Here is an 18,280-nt window from a genome sequence, read left to right as displayed (position 1 = left end):
AACACACAGTAAAAATATAAAACGGCACGAAATTATTGTAAAGTAGAAATATCCAGCACTGCGAACAGAAATGTTTCACATTAACAGCCAATGACACTTCGTCAGTTTAATTGGCAACATAAACTACCAGCTTACAAAATTTGCCAGTCGCTTTATGTTTAAGCGTAACACTGACTCGTGTTTTAACCAATCACAGTGAAGGTCAAAGCTTCCATATGCGTTCTAGCGCTACCTTATTAAAATGAATACCGTATAATAGTAAATTAAATGCAATGAAGTAACTCCAAAAGAAGGAAACAAGTGAAATAGTAATTGACAGAAGGTATGGTGAGGGAGGTTCTCCGCGCGACAAGAATAAACTTGGTTGTATGCGAATCAGAGCCACCAGCATGTGTATCCGTGGTACCCGCCACAAATGGAAGCGTATGCCTATGAAGATGGGGCCGCCCTCCCCACTATCCCATAATAATCCACATTTATTTTTATAATATCCCATTTATGGCTGTCATTTTTCAATTTGTGTCTTATTAAAAAAAATCTATCTACACAAACAACTGCAAAACCTGTTATAAAATGATTCAAAATGTTGTGAATAATCTGGTACCATTGTTTAAATTTAAATAATGCGTGGTACCACTGCGTGAAATAATTAAACAATGCTGTTACCCAGTTTGTTGTGGTACTTTTCGAAAATAGAGTAACAATACATTGGATTCTTTTTAATTCTAAAATGTTTTAAGTTTTGTATGCATGAGTCATCTTAGAATTAAATAGACCGTAGCATATTCCAAAAGAAAATAATTTTAGAAAAATTCTATTTATATTGAATGCAACTCATAATGCTACATTTTTTAATATTTTATGTATGCCCTTTTGCATGTTTATCTATTGACGTAATGTTCCTTATTTGTCTAATTGCAGCGACATATCTTGCGGAATATCCAGAACTTTGAGTCTGATACTGATCTGCAGGTAGCTTCAGCAAAGTGATCAACTGTTTTAAGGTATCTGACAAATGGAGTCCTAAATCTTCCAAGACATTGGCTAAATAACCTGCAAGTCAAGGTTAATCTGATATCTTATAAATGTTATATTACCAATATCATGCGCTAGCTGTCGGCTGGCTATATTATTCAACTCGCATATACTCAAAATTTGATCACAGTATGCTTGACACAATCCTTTTGCAATAATGCTAAGCAAAACATCTGCTAGTGCACCCTCTACACTATCTGCGTTATTGTATTCTTCGTCAGCTGCCCTCAAAGCACAGGACAATGCTGGATTTTCTCTAAATAAAAAAGGTTCCAAATGTTGGGGTAAGGTCATGAGATACTGGCCAATCTGTAATAGAACACGATTTACACATCCTTCGTCCACTCATAATTTATTACCTGTGTGATGTATTCTTGAGGGGAGAAACTATAATCGGGAAGATCTAAATTGCCTGAAAAAGATTCCTGTATATGTGACCAAGTCTTTGGAAGTTGCAAAACTTGCAAATGTACAGATATCGGCGCAAAAACGACTTCATACATAGCATGATGAATATCGATGCACAATTTGCCAAACTCCACTGTAACATGATCCAACAAAGCTAATTCGGTGCCTTCCATCACACACTTCACCAACGCCTCATATTCTCTCCTTTCGGATGAATCCAATAATAAATGCTTATATTCAATCCCACTGTCGCTCTCATTTAATTCCAATATCGTAGAAGTTAATTCCTTTTCAAACTTTTGCAAATGCAGCAACACGTCACCAGTGTTCTGAAGTAAAGATAAACATAACTGAAATAGATTCCAATCTTCTTTTGTTCCCCTACTTCTTTCTATTTGCCTCAGCGTAATCTTATACTGGTCGCTATAGTTTAAGAAAAATGCTCTCAGCGCAATTAAAAGCCCACAATATCCGCAATTTTCAGTGATATTCTTGCACCTAGTCTTTGCGTCCTGTGCAGCATCTGTAATTGTGGAGACGGACAACCCCAACGCTTGAATAGTGTCGGGAAGTTCATCTTTAATGCATTTAACTGACGACAGTTTTTGCATAAGACTGGCCTGCTCGTACGCTGCGTACTTCGAAATGTAACTGATTAGTGGATCGTAAATGGCTTGTAACAATGGCAGCAGTTTTTCTTTACAAGTTTTATCTGGAATAAATTGCAAACATTGGTTCAATTGATCATTGATCTGTCAAATATATAAGATACATATAAACTACTATAGTCCATCTCACGTTGACTTAACAGTACAGGGAACATAGGGCAATGCAATCCTTACTGGAGTGTTTAGGGCGGCGATTCCAATTTTATCCAAAAGAGTTTTCTTCAAATCATATTCTGATGACATTCGGCATCGTTGACCATAAGAGCCAGTACTGTAAAGTCAAGGTGAGACGTATATAGTACTATTGGTGGGGTTGGAAAGATCAAACAGGCTTAGTAGCAATCTGATGACCAGGCCGACCATTTTTTTAATTTTACAAAGCTTACAAATATTTTTGTCTCAGGAGCTAGTGTGAGAAAGAAGGAACTATTATAATATATGGTGAACACTCGAAGAACTTGTATAGTTTTAAACATAATTCGATTTATAAGCAATCATTTGGCATTTGCGTCAGTTGATTGCCAAAATTACTTAAATTTTGATTCCAGGTTCTATACTTTATCATGGGTAAACCTAAAGTCAAATAAATATTACATCTACTATGAAACAATTAAAAATAAATTTACAGAGTGTTTTCTTTGTAGGCCAAAGTTACAAAACTTAATATTAAAGTCTCACTTTTTTTAAACACTGTGTATATTTTTCATCTTTTAGCTCTTCCAAAAACCATCAACTTTGGATAATAATTTCCTATACGGTAACCAATCTCACACGCACTTCACACAAAACGTCAAATAGTATAAATTTGTAAAACCTTTGAATACCCCCCACCACTTCATTTTTAGAGATACAGGAAAAATTGTCAAACAAAAATTGTTCAGATTATCGTCAACTTCAAAGACCGGACATTTTTTTGTTAGGTTAATATAGCGGAATTCACAGAAACACCACTTTTTTAGATTCCAGATTGCAGTTACGCCCCCTAGCGGTCATTTCAGAAACTTAAAAATATTTTCCAGGTTTTACTCGTGGCCGTTTTAGAAATAATTTTTGTTACCACAAGCCTCTACGATGTACAGATTCTCAGATACAGTACCTCGCATTCTTAGTTGGCCACCCTGTACAATTGTAAGCTGCCTAAGTATCTTTCTTCTGTATTAAAACCACCAAGGCGAAACACAGGAGAGAGGAAAAATGCAATTTTACAAGGACAACAAGACGCCATTAAAACTTAAATCGGCTCACCGATTGACTTTCGGACAACGTTGCCAAACTTCTCAGCATGACTTGTAATTATAAACGGCTGTGTTTATATTAATATTTTTCAAATTTGGTGCCGTTTTCTATTTATCCTGTGTGTGTCTATCTATCTTAAAGTCCCTAGATTACTAGTCTATATTAAAGTCACTAAATATAGAAAGTACCGCAATCCATTGGGCTCGTGTGTTAGAGAGAGAACGCATGATTTTTGCCCAAAAATGGCGGAAGTTACCAAATTCTAGTAACTTTAATGTTAGGGATTGTTCCACCTGTTTGGAGATATCTATAAATTTTTATAAAACATGACAGTACTATGAAGTTAGGTTATAAAAAATGACAGCTATTCAGATTTTATTTGTCAATTTTCTTAAGTTGGCAGCAAATTGGCCCAAAAATGGCGGATGATTGCGGTACTTTCTATATCTAGTGACTTTAGTCTATATTTAAACACAGCGCCATCTACTACCTTCTTATAATGAATGTAATATAGTTTTGACAATAAAATGACACTTGCAAATGCCAAATTTTTCTTGTAAATGGAATTATCTTTAAAACTACACGTTCTTCATATAATAAACAAATTAAAAGGTCATTACGGAAACATAAATGACGAGAACGTATTCATAGCGTAAGGCCGAGCGCATACATACAACTGTTGCATCGACTGAACTGTTTTGTCGAGTTTTGTACTTTTCGTGATTGCTACTCAACTAAACAGTTTAGTTGATGGAGGTGCGCATACAATCGATTTTTTTATGTCCTCAAATCGACCAGATACTGTGTACATCCTATACTCAGCAGAGACTTGTTATACCAGTCTCTGATACTCAGTGATAGATTATCTAGCTAGTGGAATATTTCATACGTTACATTCTAAGCTAAAAGAGCACCCAGACAAGTTTTTCAAAATTATAGAATGAGCGAAGAAAACTTATTTTTACTAAAGGTTTCTGCTATAGTGTAGATATGCAGGATCTAGTCTATTTGAGGTAGATTACTCTTGAGATCGATTGAAACAATAAATAATGAAATAGTTCCCGCCATGGTGACAAGAGACGTGGCGCCGCTTCCAATGCTTATACGAGACTGGCAGTCGCAGTCAGTCGCGGATCGACTGTTTGGTCGATGGTTTGTGCACATAATACAATGCATTACAAATTCAGCGCTTGATCGTTAGTTGTCCAACTTTTAAATCAAAAGCAAATCGATAAAGCTTTTTGACTTTTTTGTCGAGCAACTATCGAGTTGACAGTATGTGCGCTTAAATATATTCTTTTAAACATATGATACACAACAAAACAGTTGTTCAACTAAAAGTTGTATGTATGCGCTAGCCCCAGAGACTTGTTATAACTAGACCGCGCGTAACGTACATTTTACTATAAACGCCTGTTGTCAAGATAGGATAGGCAACCAACTGTTCATCGCGGGGCAGACGTACGTTCTGCAGCTTGCTTTAGCCATTGAATAAAAACACTATAAGAAGCCTAACGCTTATGGAAGAAAGCGCGACAAATCTCACAAATCCCCTTGCACCCGCATTGGTTGTGACCGCCGAACTCTCTTTGTGGTAAATAGGAGGAAAGCAAATTCTCATTCTTCTCAGTTCAAGAATCGACTCTATTGACAGTGTTCCCATTATATTCTCAGTTCAAACTCTGTCGCGCTTTATTTCCACGGGGTTAGGCTTCTTATAGTGTTTTTATTCAATGCTTTAGCATATGTTTATTCTAAATTTTAGTAGCAAAAAAAGATAACATATAACTGTTAACTGTTTTAATCGAATTTATTGGTATTTTATTTGTACTAAATTGGTATATAACTGCCTTACTCTGGTCCTAATTCGATTTATATGTGTATTTTGGTGGTGAACACGCACGGGAAAATATACTCTTAAAACTAAAGATGTAAGTAGTAAGATATGATTATTTAGCGGATTTTAATTCAATATATGCCTATCCAAAAACCCAAATGGGCTGTCACTGTTATTTATTTTTCTTAGACTGCTGATAACCATTTTGTTTACAACGCGGTGTGGTGTGGATTGAATGAAAAACCTGAACACATTTTCAGCAATTTGGCAAATTTTTAATTCATCGCTTGATACGTGCAACAATCCTCCACGATTTTTTTCTAGTTAAAAGCTTTGGATGACTCTCTGATGCGAATATCGCATCTGCACATATGGAACATTTAACAGACTTTTAGCTATTTTTCTTGTAACAAAACCTGAAATATACTTAGTACCAGTAAGTACTTAGTTACGTCTATACCTAATAGGCAAATAGGTACTGCCGTTATCTGGTAAAGGATGTCGAATTACGTTCTACGTTATTTTAAGTGAATGGGAAAGTCGAAAACGCTCGGTATTGCGTTATTGTTTAACACCTTCCTAGGTACCTGTCTAAAATAGGCTTCATTCCCCGCAAATGCACTATGGTGGGAGTAAATTTTTCTCTTCGAATGGCTCTGATCCATTGGCCCTTTAAACTTTTATCCGTTGGAAATCTGCATATTATTTAAAATTCTATCTACAGAGTACATGTTGATACGCACGAGTTAACCTAAGTTTATTGGTTTATTCTCAACAGAAATTTATCTGTTCACTAATTCGAGCTAATCACGAGAATAATTAAAGAACGGAACATCTAAAATAACAGCTTATTTCATTATATTGCACATCATCTCTGCGATTTTTGCCCCGCGGTGCATTGTGTGTTGCATACTGTGTCGACAACACCTTAGATACGTTAAGCGCAGTCTAGTTATAGCAAGTCTCTGGCTAGCCCTAATACAAATATAAAAAAAAATAAATCATAAATGCTTTCGTAAATAAGAAAGTTGGCACTGCGCATGCGCAAAACAATATTTTGAAAACGTCATTATATTATTATTGTATATTATTATATTAGTTTCACTTATATTCATAGTGTTTACATATAAGGCGCTTTCTTTCGGCTACTTCGTGATCATGATTTCAAGATCGTGATTCGTAGGATTACGTTTTACGAAAGAAAACGCGAATTTAAATCAAAGTATGGTTAAGTTTAGGTACTACACATTTGCATTCGAATTACATATAATATTTTTTGTTTGGATTATGAATATAATTTAAATACAAGTACAAGTACTTGCATGATTATGCTACTCTTCAGTTACAAATATGACTAAACTAACATTTGAGCAAAAATATCCTTGCATTTATAGGTTAGGAATTCGTGATCATAAAACTTTTATGTTCAGTTTGTTCACGATTTTAGCTATCATGATAATAAGATCATTCAGACTCATTAAGGGATGTGATGCTGAGATGAGGCCCCAGAGGTTGGGGTTAATGACACTTTTGACTGAGGATCTTGGAAGGAAATTTGAAAAGCTTCCTTCCGTACTGCCAGTGCAACAGATTACCATTCACAACAAAATAATTGCTACTAATAACATGAAAGAGATGGTGGGTATAAGGTAAGTACCTACATACAAAACTTACCAACAATGTTACTAATATTAGTGGCAAATTGTTTGGTAATTTGCTTGACTTCATACAGAAGACCTAATTTATCGCTCACTTGTTTGAGAGCAGCATCAACACACTCTTTTACAGTCGGATCCAGGCTAGTTAAAACATCCACGTAGATGTCGATTAGACAATCTGTACTGGACTCATTTGGAAAAACTCGACTAATCCATTTACTTTGTGTATGCCAATTTGACAATAGGATATCATAATAATTATGTAACCACTGAGTGATCGACTCATCTTGTTCTATTTCCAGTTGGTTTCTCCATTTTTTAAGTAGTATGTCCTTTTGGCATTTATGATAATATTTAAGTAATTGAGAAAGCCTCTCAATGGAACTAAATATATGAACATACATTAAAGATTCCTCTACAAATAAAATAGTACAAATAATGCAATTCTTAAAACTGGAATATACTCGCCGACATTATTTGAGGTAAATGCTAACACAACTGCAGGACTGGCAATCGCTTCCAGCCTGTTTTTCAGACCTTCAAGCTGCATTTTCCTATCTTCGTAATCTGCAACATTTATTAACAACTTAAGTGACTGTTGCATTCCAAGTAATTTTGTAGCGATTGTGTTAACATCCCTCGAGTCAAACACTTCCTCCAGATCATTTGCTATAAAAACATATGTTAAAAGAGATACTTTCTCTACAAGCGTAGACTACCAAGCACAGTCCAATTGTCACTTTCATGTAAACCTTGTTTAGCTTCAGTTAGCTGTGTTTTTATTGTATCCAAGTTTTCCAAAGTTTGCAACGACTGCCCTGTATCGCTTTCGATTTTAATAATTTCGTCCTTAACAATATTTAACTTCTCTTTTAGTGACGCAGCTTCTTGCTGTAAATTTTCGGTGTCTCGCATAATCTTTGGCAGCGATACCAAAACTTGTTGGCTCGTTTGTTCTAATGCAGCATTCACTTGTTGCACGTAAAGCTGGAGTTTCATAACTAAGGACATTGTGTGATTCTAAAATGGACAGTAAGTTAAATGCGAGTTACATGACATGCAAACCTCTTTCTTGTCCTTTTGCTCCAAAGATTTCAAAATATTGTTTATCCATTCTTTTGTGTTAAAATCGTCTTCAGAGAACGCACCGATATCCTGTAAGCACAAGTGTAGAAAGTAAATAAGAATAATAAAACGAAAAATTAAATACCATTCTTAATTTTTTAAAGGTTATGAATTTATGATTAGTAAACAACAAGTTGACGTGGAAAGATAGGATACAGGGTGTCTCTTTATGCTTACGTTCAACCACGGTATATACCGTGCGTTCACTCGCTTCATGAGCGCTATTTCAAGGCAGGAATACGAGGTTTCTCGCGTGAGTTGCTGTCGGATAGGACTGTCGATGACGTTCGGTGGTATTTACACCTCGACAGTGCTATCAGACACCAAATCGCACGAGAAATCTTGCTCGAGTATTTCCGCCTTTAGATAGCGCTCATGAACACCGTTGTTGGTCTGTGGTGAACACTATTTTATCATGTGCGCATGCGCTGCGCATTTTCAATTTGAAATGGCGTTGACAGTAATAAGGTTAGCGGGCTCCGCTATTTACGTTCAAATAAGGGTGTGGTATGGTTGATGTTAAAATAAGAACTTTTTGTAACTGCTGACAATTCAAATAATTCATTGTTTTTTTACTCAATCTACTATTGCCACAACCTACTACATATCTCCCCCCTTAAATGAAAATCAGTTGCTTCTCCATTAACGGAAATCCTTTTGATAACGAATCGGCACTTGTGTACTACGCTGCGCATTCCTACGTAGCGTGCAGAGATGTGGACGGAACATCAGGATAATCTGGCACTGGTACCGCAACTTCCTCAGAAGCTGATGCAGCTTGCCTCATTTTACAGTATGAAATTCAGTTGATTCTCTCGACCGTAATAGGTCTCCGTGCTCCCTACGTTCTTGTCCATCAATATTGATAATGTATGAATATGAGCCCGTCCTTTTTTTAAACATGACCCGGTGTAGGCCCTTTTGGCATAAGATTATTCACCCAAACTGGCTCATTTGGAAAAGTACGCTCGGGCGCGTGCCTATCAAACTCATTCTTTTGAAGGATTTTCTGTTTATCCATTTTGCGATGAATGTCCCGTTTGAATGGTCGAAAACTATATGTAGTGGCTTCCCGAAAAGAACTTCTCACGGTGACCGTGCAGTTGAACGTTGAGCAGTGTTTCCGTAATTGAACAGAAAACTGCACAGACTTTCATGCAACTTTTGTCCTTTGGTTGTTTTCAACATTCTGTCTAAATGTTTTAACTCCTCTTTCCACCAAACCATTGGTTTGTGGATGATATGGTGTTGACCTAATATGGGTGATTCCATTTCGAGTACAAAATTTCGCAAACTCATAATCGCGTTGTCGCAATTCTAAGTGACGCGCGAGAGAGAAACGTGTATAGTTCCGTGCGAAAGATAAGGACACAGCGTAACAGCTGATCGTGGTGTACGCATCGATGTAAGAGAATGCGCATGCGCTCTCTCTATGTGATAGAAGCAGACAGAAACATGAATTACATTAATACACTAATTTTTTTAGGCAACCCATTTCCGATGTGTTTGTTTACATATTAAGATTGGTAAAAAATGTATTTCACTTGCTAAACAGATGAGCGGAGGTCGACCTTACCTTGTAGAATATCGATATGAATAAAATCAAATACTAGGCTCTATTATTCCTTACAAAACAAGGAAAACCTCCAAAAGTTATTCTTGAAGAAATGTTGGCTGTATATGAAAATTATTGCCCTTCTAAGCTATCTATTTGCAAGTGGTTAAAATTATTTAAACCTGTTCGAGAATCACTGGATGATGATCTCTCGTCTAGGGCGCTCTGTTCACTTGATCATTTCAGATGTTCTTGGAAAAACCAAATGTTTGGTACTAGAGATCTCTCGTCTAGGGCGCTCTGTTCACTTGATTTGTGCATTGCCTCACACAGCAAATGTACTTTCAAACCTCAATTTAAATACCCTATGATACGCCACTAGTGGCAACAATACGCGCAGAAAGTGATGACGTCACGATGTACTTCTCATTTTGAGACTACTCTAGAGGACGCTTGACTAAAGAAGCGACAATTAACAGCTTCACTAGTTACAGAAACCACAGTTTTCAGAATTTCAGTGTCCGTGCAGATTCCTACGGATAATTTTTGGTGCGCTGTTGGGATTCATCATAATCCTGAATCGAAACAAAATTCGGTGCAGTGGCATGTTAAGGGCTCCAGCTCTCCCAAGAAGTCACCCTTTCAGTAGGAAAAATAATGGTAACTATTTTGTTGATTGATTATATTAATAAAAGTAGTACGGTAACGGGAGAGTATCATGCAAACTATTGCAGCTGTTGAGAGCCATTTCGCGGAAAAACCAAATGAATATTTTTGTACTAAATTAAAGATGTTATTGAAACGGTGTTATATCTGCAATTCAAAAGCAGGGGAACTATATTGAAAAATAAAATTTTGTTGTTGCACTAGTCCAGGACTGTATAAGGTCTTTTGTTTTCATGCCTAGTCAGAGAAGATAAAAACGACCCCTCATATAATACACTCAGTAAAAGCACAAAATGTACTAAAATCTGTATAATAGGAACTTTACATCATCTTTTGTATTAAGGTATGTCACATATTGATAAATTTTGTCTAGTTTACTTTCTCTATCTTTATAGCAATGACAACGTTTAATTGAGAGCTGCAATCAGTGGCGTGTGACAAACACCAAACATCATCTCACATGTAACTCAACATATCTTTAAGGACATCAATTTTCTGTCACTTCCAACTTGCGAGTATAAAAAAGAGATAATTCCTCTTATACAGAGTTTACATAATACCTAATATTGGATGACTCGTTTAAATAGGCTCATCAAAAACAAAACATCGCATATGATATCTTGATCTGAAGATATTAACAAATGATGAATATGATAAGTAACACCCTTAACATGTTACTTAATGGTCTTGCAAAACAAAACACTCCAAGTAATGTCTAGCCCTAGAATACATAAAACACATCGAAAATGTAAGTATGATATATTGATATCATACTTCTTATTGCCAAACAGTACGATAGAGCTGGTAACGATAAACATGCTCAACAAAACAAGTACCACATAATTGAAATGGATTATAGTAGTAATGAGAAATCTAAATTGTCCATCAACTTCTTCAAGTTGAAGATAGCACTCTAGCACTGACAAACTCTTGAAGATATAGTAGCTCTATTTATTTACTTTTCCTTTAAACGTTTGAAAAGAACATTCCAATGTTTCAAGCTGTATGATAAAATTATAATTCTTAAGAACCACATTTATTCGTAATGTTACAAACATGTACCCATTACAAATTGTCACATTTATCTTCTGCAGTCCATAACTTAAATGTCCTATCATAAGAAGCACTGACAATAAATTGATTATCTGGAGACATATCTGCGCACATAACTTTCCCATCATGCCCAGACAAAGTCTTTAAGGGTTGCCACGTACGATTTGTCCACAACTTTACAGTAGTGTCGAATGACGCGGTGACCAAAAAATCTCCCTCCTTTTGATATTTAATGTCCGATACTAAATTAGTATGCGCAGGAATGGTATAAACAGCTGAACGTTTTCTCAAGTCCCATATCTTGCATGTATTATCTTCACTAGATGTTGCCAATTGGTAGCCATTAAGTGCAAAATCTATCCCCATAATTCCTTTCAAGTGACCCTCCATGAACATAATGCATCGCCCTGTTCGTAAGTCCCAAACTCTTCCAAATGCATCCAAACTTCTGCAACCGAGATATTAATATAAGCTCAAAAATGTATTAGGTAATTGCATTACCCTGTAGCACAAACCGAACCATCTATTTGGAAACTAATACAGTGTACTGGTTTCCCATGGCCTTCTTGATGCAACACTTCTGTGCATTGGTGTAAATCCCATAGCCGCCATGAGCAGTCATAACAACACGTGCCTAGAAATCGTCCCGATGGGTGAAAACCCATCTTAGAAACACGATACGGCATGTGACCTTCAATATCTGCTATTGGTTCTTCACTGCAAATAAAAATTAGTGCCTAATTAAATGAGTAAACGACTAAGTATGCCTTTTGAAATCCCATAGTTTTACAGAACCATCAAAAGCGCAGGACACCATGTTGCAAACGTTTTCTTCTTGACTTATTGTTGCCTTTGGATGAAATATAATTGCACCCACGTTAGAATTGTGGCCCTTTAAAGTTTGTTTTAATTCGCAATTTGGTATACTCCACACTTTACATAATCCAGTCCTAAAAAGACAGTTCTATGTTGGTAATACACACTGAGTAGGTTACCAAGATCCTGTTGCCAATAGTTGAGAGTTGGGACTGAACATGCAAGAAGAAATTGGTCGCGTATCTCCTATTTGGCTGCTATGTATGGCTAAATTTTGTATTTTCTTTTGTATCTCCTGTCTTTTAGCAGTTCTAGCTGCATTGGGTAGATCTCGCATCAACCGTGCTTCTTCCAACCGTGCTTTCGCTCTCGGTAAAGAATATTCGGCTATCCATAACCGAGATATTCGCAGTGATTCCGGACCTTCGTGGTACCAAGTTGTTTCCTGGCTAATTTCTAGTTGTTTTTTTTCGTCATCTACATCTCGCCTTGTTATTATATCTTCTCCAAGACTAAACAATCCAAAAGAATATTTATATATCATCTACCACAAAAAGTGAATTTATTAATCACTACAAAATCACTCAAAAGGCTGTATCTAGCGAAACTGACCACCCGAAACTGTTCATGCGCAATTATATCTCACCTGGTAAATATGAAAATTTTAACAAAAAAGTATAATAATAGTCAAGGAAACAAAGGTTTTAACTTTTGCTTTTTGCATGTTGCCACCCCATCTCGCAAATATTTTATTAAAATTAGATAGAAAAATCAATTCTCAGCAAAAAGTTTTGTATACACTTTTTTGTAACATTAATACTTTTCAAGTTATATGTGACCGATGGTATCAGTTTTTCATGCTTTAAATTGGATATTCGCGAAAAAATCGAAAAGTATACATCTCGGTATACATTTTATAAAAAAAACTGTGGAGAACAAAATTTAATTTAAAAAAAACAAGAGACTGGTTTTTTAATGATTGCCGTATGACCAATATGACTCGAGCTATGGTTTGTTAAAGGTTAGCTGTTCTTCAAAACTTAGGGGTTTCAAAGTCACGGGAAAACTATGCATTGTTCAAGAAACATAGAATTTTTTTTAATTATTTAAAAAAAACTTTCGTTTTTAAAAAAATGTAGCTTAAACACTGAGCGAGTTATGATGAAAATATTTCAATCTATTAACCACTTTTTGAAAGGTGGTTTTTAAGGATTGACAAAATGAAATTACTAATATTTTAAGCAATAACATTTTTAAATTAATACGATTATTTATTTTTTGAAGGTAAATACTTTTTATTAATTAAACCACAATAGGGGTTGATTTTTAAGGGTTGAAATATTCTGAAATAGTGTTCCAAAGCATCTAACAATCATTAGTTAACTCATCTGAACTAAATTTTACTATATACTTTTATAGGTTTTGCCAATAATAATAATTATTATTATTATTGCGTCTTATGTACTCACATTAACCAAAGTATTGATTTCAAGTTCAACTATTTTCAGACCATGCAGAAGTACGGCGCCTCGTACGCCGCTCATCACAAACTTAAAAGTATGTAGAATTAGTACCAATTTTTTTATAATTTTGGATACCATAAAAAGCTTTTTAAAAAAATGTTTTGAACATACAGTGTGTCCCCGGATGGACTGAACAAGAGGGAAAAAATTTTTAATTTTAACTTTACGCAAAAATGTCATTCTTTATAAAAATTTTTGCTTGCCTCAAAACCACCTATTCTGAAATAAAAATCTAGATATTCCTTTTAGCAGCTGAGAAAATTACAAAAAACGCAAAATCTACAACGGAAATTTTTTGATTAAATCAGACTATCATTGTATCTTCCATGGCAAAAATCACGGAAGCGGTAAATTCTGTCAATGAAGATACGATCCACAATGTTTATAAAGAATTTGTATGTAGAGCTGAAAAGTGTGTAGAGGTTGGAGGATACCACATATAATAAAATAAAATGTTTCTCTTAAGCTCTAAGGTGTCTTTTTTAACTTGATTTGCTTATCAGGTTGCCATGGAAGATACAATGATAGTCTGATTTAATCAAAAACATGCAACTTAGAAAAATTTCCGCTGTAGATTTTGCGTTTTTTGTAATTTTCTCAGCTACTAAAAGGAATATCTAGATTTTTATTTCAGAATAGGTGGTTTTGAGCCAAGCAAAAATTTTTATAAAGAATGACATTTTTGCGTAAAGTTAAAATTAAAAATTTTTTCCCTCTTGTTCAGTCCATCCGGGGACACACTGTATATCCTGATATCCAGTCTTCCAGATAAAATGTTCGTACGCGCATAAACATTGCACTCTGTTTTATTCAACTCTTATGGGAATTTCGGAAAGTACCTTCAAAGAAACCTACGTTCAAAATGTCAAGCCGCAGTTTTTCAAACAAAACCTCGATGATGTTGGTCTGTCTGACTCTGTATCTACTCTCATTTCTGGCTAAACGGATGAATCAATTGCAACCAAATTTGGTACACATAAAAGGAAGATCTGAAAAGTTGTTGTGCAGAATCGCGCATGCGCAATTGTGTAAAATAACAAAAAATTGTCATTCTGTGATGTTTTTCTATATTATGGCTAATTGCATCGTGTAGGTGTATCTATGCTAGCCGCAGTAAATTTTTTTGTATGATTATTAATAAACAATGCACATACCTATAACTGGTTTTGCTTTTACTTTGGAGTTTTCGGGTTCTGTTATTTAGTTTTTTAAAAGGGTTACGTCACCAAAAAAGTTTGAGAACCGCTGCAGTGTACATCAACTAAGGAAAGTTAAAAATTGACTATAACTAATTTTTCTTGATGGTACAGACATCTACGTTTTACAATTTCAACTATAGAAAACAGTCACAATTCTTGGCATATAACCCATACTTCCGATAAGTTACAAATTCAATGGTTTTATTACCTACCTTTAATTAAGAGTAGTTATCTGTCAAGAATTTTTTATACGTAACATTATTTACTCTCAAACTATGTAAAATATACAGAGGGTTTGATTTAAAAAATGTTACTATGTAACCTTAGACCATATAGTACATGGACTGCTATTAGCCCTATGCTTTCAATACAAAATGGGTGGTCACAGATAGAGGGCACTGTAGTCGTGGGCATGTGAATCTCAGGGTAAACTAAAGTCGTATGAACACCACTTGAATTGCGTAAAGTGTAGCTGTTATGGTAACCGCGTAGTACGGGAAGCTTTAAATACTCTTGATAATCTTCTATACGTCCACAAATAAGAATAGGTTTCCTTTTTTGGCCATATCTGGGCGATTAATTAATTGACGTTTGTTAATTTATAGGTTGACAGTCTCAAATCGTGTCTAATCGGACAACTTCGGACAGACTCGTTTACCCTGAAACTCACATACCCAGGCGATGTCCTTGACCATATTTTCGTTACAATTAGCAGTCCATGTACTATATGGTCTAAGTATGTAACCCATTTTTTTTAAAATTTGAGGTTGAACTTGGCCATGACAATCTCTTTGTGAACACATAAACATAATCTTACAAGTGGAATTTAGTAGTATTTTCGACAATTGATATGTTGTTTGGTTTGCATAATCTTGGCACGTTCACAATTTCAATTTTGCAAAGCCAACTTCGACTGCAAACTTAAAAAAGACCCAAGAGAATATGTCTGATGCTCAGTTTTTTCACCCCTCAATAACTTTAGTCTCCGGGTATGATAATACCTAACACAGTTTATAAAATCAATTTCTAAATATTAAACTGCCATACCCCGAGACAAAATTGGTCCTTCTCCTTCAAGACCTTTATGCACAGAACTGAATCATCATGATTTAATTTGTGATGTGGTTGGTACAATAGTTTTGCAAAAGATGATACACCGCAGCCTTCTAAAGATAAAAAAACATTAGATACTAACCAAGCTAATATATCTCTCAATCGATTACGTCTATCTGCAGGTCCTTCTCCAAAAAGACACACAGGTTCGCCTAACTGTCGCAAATTCTTTTTCACTTCGCCATCATCGGTCGAAACATTGATAGACCGGGCCTTTTTTCTCCTTTCGAACTCCTCAAGCAATGCTAGTTTCTCCTTCGATATCGAGTCTTCCAATTCCATATACTCTAAAAGTAAAACTTAATACCAGAAATACTGCTGAAAGAGTACCATTGGATATGTGAATTTGTGCACTCTGAAGCGCGGAGAGCTTAGAATCATCATTATCGTCATCCGAAGAGGCCTCCAGTCTAGCTTTCTCTGCATCCTCCAGCGATCCGTAATGGATGGTTCTCGTTTTTTTAACGTACGGAACATCTTCGTCGTCATCTGACATTTTTTCGCCGTCTATCAACAAAAATATAACCTATAATTTTCGGAATGCGTCGCCAGTAGGTGCCAATAGCGTTTCAAAAACCAAACTCACCAACAGTAGGAAACGAAAGAATTTTGTTTTTGTGAAGTAATTTTTAATTGAAAATGCTTTCACATTGTTCTCTCGTTAATTACTTTCCGAAATTATAACTTGATCGATTTTGAAAACTTTCAAATTAAGCTTTTTCTAGGGAAAACCTATACTTGCCCGAGCTTAAGCTTAATTATTCGGGCGTAAATCGAGCAAGGACAAACGAATAATTCGCTGCGACATTTGTAAATTTTCAGTAAACAAATTTTTCGAAAAAAACTATTTTGAAAATGGAGAGTAATTTTTTTGGAGTAGATTAAAAGATCGTTGAACCTCCGTTGTTTTCCGCTTCTTTTCTCAAACCGTAAGCGATTCCCAAGTTTATAAAAATAAATATGAAAGGCCTTAGTACAGTCAACTTAATTTTGACCCCCTTTTGGTTCGCGTTTCTTGCTCCACGATGCCGTTAGCTTAGCCTAATAAGTTACTCGTTTTGAGAATTCATTTCGCATTTGTGTTTATTTGTTATAAAGTAACGTGTTCCGAGATTTAAAATTAAAAGAATCCGAAAATTTTTAAAGACGTATCTGATATTGATTTAGCCTTTAAGGCTTGGCCCGGCGAATTTTACGGACTATACATGGTTTATAGGGGTCTTACGTGGTTTCTATTGGCTCACTGATTCATAAAAAACTAATAGGGACACATTTTTTGTTGGAAATTTCCAAATGACTGAACAGTACATACGCGTATAGAAAATTTTCGGAGAGCCACTGTTGTTAAATTGATATACGAAAATTAGAAAATTTTAACGGTGAGAAAGTGCTTTTAGTGCGTGTTTACAATTATCTACAAATCAAAACATGGAATTTTGAAAGAAGTCGAAAATATGTGTTGTATTGATTATTTCGTGTATTTTGAAGTTCTAAAAAGGTGACTCACGTTTTTTTTGTAAACAGATAAGGCGTGTTTCGCCTTAATAAACTACGAAGTGAAGTGAACTCCATAAAGTGTGTTTGTTTTCAGTTTTAATAGTGTATGTAACCAAAAAATTTCAAAAAACAAAATGTTACCTCAACAGTATTGTTTACGTTGGAGATACCATCATTCAAATTTACAAACAATGTTTTCACAGTTACTAGAAAGGGAGGCGTTTTGTGATGTGACATTAGCTTGCGAAGGAAAAACTCTTAAGGCACACAAAATAGTTCTTTCGGCGTGCAGTACATACTTCGATACGATATTATCGCAGTACGAGGAAAAGGACCCTATTCTCATTATGAAAGATGTTAAATATGTAGATATTAAATGCTTAGTCGAATTTATGTACAAAGGAGAAATCAACGTAGATCACGTACGTACACATTTTCTGATCCGTTTTTGTTTTATATGTATAGTATCGTAAGTACTCTGTGCTTCAAAAACCTGCACCGATTTTAAGTTAACCTATCTTTTCCGATTCATAATGGTTACAATGTGTTGACCTACGTCAACGTCGCCAAATGTGGGTATATTTTGGGGAAAAGGTCTCACAGTGTATTGTTATTATATTGATATCTATGATTGACCCGTTCGCATTGTGTATAATGAAGCTGCAGAAATTTGGGATCCCATGATTGCAAAATGTATGATTATTGTATTTTCTGATGGCTTATACCGTATCGAAAAAGGAACAAGCATTCATATTCTCGCTAATCTAAAGGCATGCTGTTCTGAGTTTATGTCCCCTGTAGTATGCCCGAGAGTATGCCACTTCCTATTAGATTAGATACCGGATGACCCTTGCTACCTTATTTTAAATCTCAGTACTATGATTGCTATAT

At 35.4% G+C, this 18,280-nt stretch overlaps 3 protein-coding genes across 6 annotated transcripts in view; 1 reads left to right on the top strand and 2 right to left on the bottom strand.

Annotated features, from left to right (window-relative positions):
• Positions 1-798: 798 nt before the first annotated feature.
• Positions 799-8,152, bottom strand: LOC116182956 (conserved oligomeric Golgi complex subunit 7-like). The gene is made up of 8 exons (XM_031503530.1): positions 8,053-8,152; positions 7,908-7,997; positions 7,562-7,862; positions 7,311-7,511; positions 6,859-7,257; positions 1,395-2,155; positions 1,098-1,344; positions 799-1,053 (listed from the first exon to the last, which is right to left on the bottom strand). The coding sequence occupies exons 1-8, from the start codon at positions 8,053-8,055 to the stop codon at positions 860-862; spliced, it is 2,196 nt and encodes a 731-aa protein (XP_031359390.1). The 5' UTR covers positions 8,056-8,152; the 3' UTR covers positions 799-859.
• A 3,053-nt stretch (positions 8,153-11,205) lies between these two features.
• LOC116182953 (U4/U6 small nuclear ribonucleoprotein Prp4-like) lies at positions 11,206-17,418 on the bottom strand. Of its 3 annotated transcripts, none has more exons than XM_031503521.1 (7): positions 17,400-17,418; positions 16,223-16,399; positions 15,975-16,179; positions 12,237-12,569; positions 12,009-12,191; positions 11,743-11,958; positions 11,206-11,689 (listed from the first exon to the last, which is right to left on the bottom strand). In XM_031503521.1, exons 2-7 carry the CDS (start codon positions 16,386-16,388, stop codon positions 11,254-11,256), a joined length of 1,539 nt encoding a protein of 512 aa, XP_031359381.1. In that variant the 5' UTR covers positions 16,389-16,399; positions 17,400-17,418; the 3' UTR covers positions 11,206-11,253. The 3 variants fall into 3 exon arrangements, with proteins under 3 accessions (XP_031359381.1, XP_031359380.1, XP_031359379.1); XM_031503520.1 differs by lacking the exon at positions 17,400-17,418 and adding an exon at positions 17,118-17,223; XM_031503519.1 differs by lacking the exon at positions 17,400-17,418 and adding an exon at positions 16,479-16,673.
• LOC116182954 (protein abrupt-like) overlaps positions 17,232-18,280 on the top strand; it is a 35,571-nt gene continuing 34,522 nt past the window's right edge. Inside the window, exon 1 of one of the 2 annotated variants that reach the window (XM_031503524.1) lies at positions 17,232-17,811. In XM_031503524.1, coding sequence (XP_031359384.1) covers positions 17,524-17,811 — 288 coding nt within the window. In that variant the 5' untranslated portion in view covers positions 17,232-17,523. The remainder of the gene's footprint in view (positions 17,812-18,280) is intronic. The other variant, XM_031503523.1, reaches the window with a different exon arrangement.

Source organism: Photinus pyralis, unplaced genomic scaffold (genome assembly GCF_008802855.1).
Source record: "Photinus pyralis isolate 1611_PpyrPB1 unplaced genomic scaffold, Ppyr1.3 Ppyr1.4_unclustered_Scaffold8227, whole genome shotgun sequence".
NCBI lineage: Eukaryota > Metazoa > Arthropoda > Insecta > Coleoptera > Lampyridae > Photinus > Photinus pyralis.
Note: the sequence above shows the minus strand (reverse complement) of the source record. Positions and strands in the feature narration are given on the sequence as shown.